The 7,659-nt window shown below is 33.2% G+C and overlaps 1 protein-coding gene across 1 annotated transcript; it reads right to left on the reverse strand.

Moving 5' to 3' along the window:
• LOC149076328 (uncharacterized) lies at positions 1–6,868 on the reverse strand. Its single transcript, XM_089243896.1, has 2 exons — positions 6,818–6,868; positions 1–3,983 (listed from the first exon to the last, which is right to left on the reverse strand). Exon 2 carries the CDS (start codon positions 3,600–3,602, stop codon positions 3,114–3,116), a length of 489 nt encoding a protein of 162 aa, XP_089100022.1. The 5' UTR covers positions 3,603–3,983; positions 6,818–6,868; the 3' UTR covers positions 1–3,113.
• Positions 6,869–7,659: the final 791 nt, after the last annotated feature.

The raw sequence follows: 7,659 nt of genomic DNA on the forward strand, positions 1-7,659 counted from the left end.
AATTAATCTTTTTGATAGTTTTAGATTGAGAACTTCATATTTCACCAATTACGACTTGCAGGAAAAAATGGTAATGATCTGCTCTCTATAGGGACAAAAATTAACCCCTTTTGTGTGTTATTCAATGGGACATCCCATCCTTTTTTTTTTTTGCTCTTCCTACGAAGTTAGGAATTTTTGATGTACGAAGATTTTCCTTATAAGGTGACAATATATATAAATCAGATTCAAAAACAAGCCAATATCAACCCTTTTCTCACAAGAAACAAAATTAATATACATCATTTGATCTATTAAATTTGATTACAGTAGTGGCAAAATAAGAAAGTTGGTTATAGAAAGTATAGTTAAATCTAACTCAGTAAGCAAAATAGGACAAATATCTGAATTGACAAGTTGTCATCGAAAAGCACAGCACCCCTGCTAGATTTGTTTCTAGACAGAAATTTTTAAAAGAATCATGTTTCTTTCATTTGAGGGGCAATCATCATTCCATCTTAACTGGAAGGTTATGGTTTAGTGTTTGTATTAAACAAAGATACTACTGTTAATTTCCAATATCATCTGATGTGACACATACTTAATGTGTATTAAGTGACTGCAGAACAAATACAGGCAGAAACAAATCATATTAATTTTATACTAGATAGGATTTGAAAACACATAGATCGTAATATAGTTTTACAGTTAATTACTCTTAGATGATAGCAGTAATAGTAAAAAATTCAAATTCAAATCGAACACAAGAAAAATGATATTATCCAGTGAGTCCAAAGCAGGCAAAAAATTCACCTGAAAGCCATGAAATTGGTGGTGGGGGGGGGGGGGGTTACTTTATGTCCAATTTTATACTCAGCACCACTGTTAAGTGATTCAATTTAAAAGAACAATAATTTGATCTAGTTGGAATAAAAATTCTGTTCTTTTAACCTCATACGAATACTTCACATGGAGTCGTGATACACGCCAAAGCCCTTTACTGACTTCTGGTTAACCAAATAACCTGGAATTCCTTTATAACGAAATTTCGTTTTAACAAAGTCATTCTTACGGTCTCTTGGCGTTCATTATAACAGGATTCGACAGTATTTATTTCCATTTTTTGTGTGGTCTACATTTTACTGATTTGTATTATGTCATTCACAGTGTTTTTTTACTTTTGTCTTATTATATGTGTATGTCTTTGAAATAAAATGTTTGAATGGTGTAGAAAGAGCATGACTATGACTTCCAAGTAGAGATGTGAGGGGAGAATATTCTTCTGGATGTAAAAATTGGGGAATAATCGAGAATATTCATTTTCTTTTCAAATAATTTAATTTTTTTTACTCATTTTGTTTATATTGTGAAATATAAATCAGTTTTCATTGCCTGAAACATTTGCAACCAAACAATTTTTGGTATAATCACCCCCAATGACAACTTTTGGTTCGAGAATAATCTCAGGTCATGATGAGAGGTTTTAAAAGTTTGGTTATAAAGATTTTAGAAACATTTAGATTAAAACCTTAAAAAAATATTTTAAAATTAAATAAATTTTCAGAAATAAGTTCACAACACAAAAGAAATTAAACCAAAGCTGATTGATAAAGGAAGCTATTCTTATATAATCACATTCATTTTAAGATACAGAACTGTTGTTTTCTTCAATGCACACACTTAAATTCTGTATCACTCACATTTCTTTAAAGTTGTGCAATTCAGCCCTGTTGCTTTAATTTTTTTGCTTTGAAACTTTAATATTGTGGTCTACAAACTTCGATATTTCCATCTTCTTGACGGGAACAAAGAATATTCTCTCAAAAGACTACTATTATAAATTACTAGAGAATAATCTTATTAAAAATAATAATTATTCTCAAGTTATTTATCGAGATTATTATAATACATGTTATTACATATATTCATGATAATACTCTCTGGAAAGATTTCGGTAATTGAAGAATATTCTTATCGACGAGAATATTTTCTGGTAGGACTATTATTAATAACTTCAGAATAATTCTTATTATTTTCTATAAGAATATTCCTCAGTAATTTATGAAAGTAGTCCTTCCAGAGAATATTCTCAAGGATATTATATGTAATTATATTATAAACAACAGGAGAATATTCTCATCAAGAACTTATAAGAATATTCTCAAGTTATTTATAATAGTAGTCCTACCAGAGAATATTCTCCGAAAGATTATTCTTGAGAATTTTACATCTCTACTTCCAAGGACTAATCATTCTCTTCCAAGGAATATTATTTTCTATAAGAATATTCCTCAGTAATTTATGAAAGTAGTCCTTCCAGAGAATATTCTCAAGGATATTATATGTAATTATATTATAAACAACAGGAGAATATTCTCATCAAGAACTTATAAGAATATTCTCAAGTTATTTATAATAGTAGTCCTACCAGAGAATATTCTCCGAAAGATTATTCTTGAGAATTTTACATCTCTACTTCCAAGGACTAATCATTCTCTTATCGTTATATGCATATATCTTCTTCCGCCATGCTTTTTCCAGGAACTATTGAATAAACATGCAGTCTGCTTGAATCCATATAGACGCAATAATCCCATACCATCTTGTTGCTCTCCAGACTGAGCAAAACTATTTTTCTGAATGTACCCCAGTGATCACATTGTGACTAGTGCGAGTATATTAATCGATCCACATTCTGAATGATCTATTTACCAATTTTAAAATCAATGTGTATGGCAGTGAAAATACAAACTTAGAAACATCAAAACTGATTTTTTTTGGATAAAGGGATAATAAAAAGTTCAATACAAATGAAACTCACGATCGTTATTCTAAAAAAGTAGCTATTCACTTAGCAATGGTCATAAGAACCTGATGTCTACAGCAGATACCTTAAGAAAAAAAGCGCAGTTATTTACATTTATACAAACACATCTAACAGGAATTGTATCAGTATTTAAAAACTATTGGTGAAATCTAAATTACACAAGCACTTCAACCAGATGTTCGATTATTAAAAAATCACCATTTAAAATTTACCAAAACTCTTTTTTTAAGGCTGAGTGTTCCTTTGCTGCATGTATTATTACATTACAATAAAATATAGCCGTAACTGACGAAATTGTACAGCACTTTCACTGTACAATTTTATTTGAAAACATGGGGTTACAGTTCTTCATATCCTCCAGCATGTGTCTCCTCTTGTGCTGATTCAGCTTGTCAGAACGAGCGAAAGCTTTATGACAAATTATGCATTCGTAAGGTTTGTCGCCAGTATGAGTTCTTATATGTATCATGAGTTTATCACTGCGAGAGAATGCTTTGTGGCAGATCTGACAACCATAGGGTTTTTCACCTGTATGAATCCTTCTATGACGCACAAGTTTATCATTACGATTGAATAGTTTCTGGCAGATATCACATTGATAAGGCTTGGCTTTTGTGTGTATAACAACGTGTCTAGACAATTCGCTCCCACTTATGAAAGATTTGCGGCACACCTCACAAATAAAAGTTCGTCCGATACTTTGCGGTGGTAGTTGATAATTCATTTTATCCATAGCCATCGGAGGTGGATTAGAATAAATTGGAGTAATCGTAATCTCGCTGCCGAAGTAAGCCATGTTTTCATAAATCAGGTGTAAAATGCTCTGAATGGTGAATAAGCGGACGCACAAGTTTAAAAATAAATACACAAATGAATTTCTGTTGCGAATAGTTTACACTCACATTTATTGCATTCCTTAATTGATGTATTGGGATATTTGTTTGAGTGAACAAAATATCATTGAGTAATGGAATCAAGTATAAAGCAGAAAACACTTTATGAATTAGTTAGCCGATATTATAATGGATCATATTTTATCTTCGAAAACAATTACTACAATTGTTCCAAAACTCAATCATAGTTTGGTTGGAAAATAGGTTCATGGACAAGCACAAATCTTGACTATTAACAAATACTGGTCTTCATAATTCAAATTGTAGAAGATGCAGACATGTTTCTGTAAAGAGCCAATAAAAAGACATTCATATACACAAATGTAACTTAATGATGTACGTTAATAAAACAAATGGACCAGGGCTTGACAAATCGAGGAAAAAAATGAGGCGCTGAGCAATTCCCTCCCCCGACAAAATTTTTTTTAAATGGCTGGGACTTGAGGATCCCCTCCATGTTAGCAGACATACTGACATAATTTTCTGCTGTCCTTGAACTTCAATTCAGTTATCACACATGAAAGAAAAAAAAAAATAGGTGCAAAAATTCAATTTTTTTAGTCGCTACAGTGACAAGGCACCTGGAATTTGTCATGCCCTGAAATAGACGTAACAAAATTTTAACTCAAAAAACAATAATAAAAAGTACAATGTACTAATAAAAGTGAAACCAACAGTAGGCCTAATCACCTCAACATAAAACTATGATCGGTCATTTTGAAAATTAAATAGGTTTGTGAAAATAACCCATTTTTGCTTTCCGAAGTAGGAACAACTACAGTGAATCAGAAAGAAAACAGAAGAAGCAGTTCTTAACCTTTTTTGACTCTTGAAGCCCTTTCAGGCATATAATGTCTATGGCGTAGCCCCATAGATATTTTTAATTTATTCATCCAAGTTACTGATTTATTATTATTATTCAAAAATGTTTATAATTATTTTTTCTGAATTTACTGATATGAATTTATTTCCCTCAAGCGGCCGCGGAGCCCCTGGGGTGTATCAATCAAACATATATATTGCTGTCCCGCCCCTAGAGGTATACAGCGGGACCCCTGGGGTGTTCACACGGAGCCCCAAGTGCTTTGCGGAGCACCGATTGAGAACTGCTGGTGTAATCCATAGATTCCCTTGGTGACTTCCTTACTGGAAGGCTGGCACTTTTTTTCTTTGGTCTTCTATTGACGCTGTGGGTTACTGTTTCCTCTTTCCTTCCAGAATTCTTTCATACGTTTTTTTTTTCTTTTTTAGACACTTTCATAATTTCCTTCCTTTTGTAAGTTGCCATCTATTTTTTTCACAGCTGTTTACTGTTAAATGACGTCACCTCATAGAAGGCACTGGTTATAATATGATTTGTATTACCACTATGTTTGAATGATTTGAAAACCCATAGAAGCTTTTTTCTTCTTCCTTCCTCGTAGGGCAGAGGGTTCTCAAACTGTGTGCAGCCAACCTTTGTCAGGGGTGCCTTGGAGTGGCGGCTCCATAAAGGTTTTTTTTTTCGACGAGATTATTTAACAGCTTTTGCGAGCCACTGATAAGCGTTGATTAGAACAAGAGGTGCTGCAAGTGAGAAAAAGTTTGAGAACCCCGTTTTAGTGTATATACCATTTATGTTTTCCCACAATGAAGTATGTTACCCTGAATTTTGTGTTGGATTATTTCGTTTTGAATATTCAATTCATGTTGTTTCATTTCTAATCTGGATAGTCTAGGATGTTTTAGTTTTAATCTCAACCCCCTTATGATGCTGTTTATCATCTATCATCATTTTTTTCATCTCAACTGTTGTAGTATAATCCTCTTCTGGCCATGTGTTGGCAATTTGCTTCTTTGGCAAGAAAGATGTCGGAATGCATGACGGGCGGTGTGTAGTTTAGATACCCTTCAGAAAGTCGCCAAACGTTTTTGCATTTGTTCATTTTCTCTGTGCTTGTCTACTCCAACTTGATTATACTCAATGCCGCAAATAGTGGAGGGGGGGGGGGAGGGGGGCAACTTCAAACCCTGCAGAATTTATTTTTCCAGTAAATTTTTCAATTTAGCATTTTTATGAATTGTTTTTTTTGGTAGTGCCAGTGCACTGGCCCTTCAATTCCATCAATGCATGTGTGAATTTCACTTTATTAAATGGATTATTACATGTGTGTAATGTATGCCGCAAGGATTATTCTGATTTCTAACTTGTATTATTAGTACCATGGAGTAAGGAAAAAAAAAAAAGATACCAGGTGATAGTTCAAAAAACTTCATTTTCAGCATTCACTCTTGGAGACCTTGTCATGTTTTCAATTTTTCTCTTCAAAGAAAAAAAATCGCCAAAAAGGATTATACTATAGCAGTTCCCACCAATCTTCGTCAGAAACGCCTCTGAGTGGCGACCAGACAAACAGTGCTGTTTTAACGCATGGCCTCACCCTGGCATCTTAGAAAAATGAGTAGTTGGATTTTTCGAGAATTTGCCAGGTAGGGCCTCAGAAAAATCACTCGGCCACAGGGCCCATGATGCTCTTAAGACAGCCTTGCCGACAAAGGAACAGCTTAAGGGGAACTTTTGAAATCAAACTGAAGGGGCATTTGCAACTGTTTCTATCGTTACTTCTTCTCAAAAATTGCACTGTGAATTCGTTACCATTTGTGCAACTTCACTACACCGTTATAAGTAAAGGGTTTGTCAAAAGAAGTTTGTTTCTGTGTAATGCTTGTTATGTGTAGTGCTGCCATCTGTCAAGAAATGTACTGCAAGACTTGAGACAATTTACGTGTTTCGTTGCCAACTGTAAGGCCTGATTTCAATTATTTGTGCTCTAAGCATCAATCACAAGTTTCATATTAATGATTAGTATATCAAAACCTCATTGATGTGTTTTTATTCGGCGATTTTTGTTGTAGTAAACTGCATTTTGTATTCAAGGAAGGGTGCCCCAAGTTTTTAATGTTATTCCCAAGGGTGCCGAGAATTTCAAAAGGTTGGGAAACGTTGGTATATACAGTGCTATTATGAGTCTTTCCGGCAAAAAATAAAGCCTTAAAAGAGAAGAAATACATTTAGTTCTGAAACACCAACGCAATAATTTAAAATATCAATGTTATTTAAGTTAACTTAAGAAATTACTTCAACGGTAGATGCGTTGAACACCAAGACAACAACAACAATAAAAAAAAAGCAATAATCAACCAGGACGGCCGTGACTCAAAAGGAAGAGAGTGTTGTCAAAATCTTTTGAATATTTGTCGTTTATTCCTTTACCATATTGTATGGAGAACGAAAAACCAGGGAATTGGAATTCAAAATGACGGAAAATACAAAACATCACAAAGATTTGCAAAAAAAAAAGCCTCCAAATATGAAAAGAAGACAGTCATTATGGCTGAACTTTCCAAACATCAACGAGATATAAAGAACTATGGAATCACGATCCTGTTTATTCGGAATTTTTTCTTGATGGATTTTCACATGAATCTGTTCTTCATCTCTCGCGGACAGTTTTCTCCGGAATTTCAACTTCACCCAATTAAAATCAAAACGGTTTTCATAGCGAATCACTCTAACACTCATTGACAGAATATTTTCAGAATAATTTGGAACAGGCGCACATTCTGCTATCTATTGTCAAAAGGAAGAACTATTAGAGTTTTACAGATTTTTCAACAGATGGCAGCAGATACTTCACTGATTTTTTTTCCTCTCATCAACTTCGTTAACCACTTGCCTGTGATGGGTTTTTAATTTTTTATGCAGAAAATGTAAGGTTTCTTTATTTATTTTTCATCATGTTCATGTGTTTATGACTAGGAACAAATATAGAAAATCGTAGTTAATTTTTTAATTCAAAAATCTTCAAATTTTTATTAACTTTATTACCTTTTTTTAAATCATTTTTTTTTTCAAAAGCTCTTATTTGAGTTTTTTTTACATGGAATATAAATAATCATGTTTTTAGATAGATTATGTAA

The sequence above is a fragment of the Pholcus phalangioides genome, unplaced genomic scaffold, assembly GCF_987345545.1.
Source record: "Pholcus phalangioides strain wild (caught in Gottingen) unplaced genomic scaffold, Ppha-v1.0 ptg000015l_1, whole genome shotgun sequence".
NCBI lineage: Eukaryota > Metazoa > Arthropoda > Arachnida > Araneae > Pholcidae > Pholcus > Pholcus phalangioides.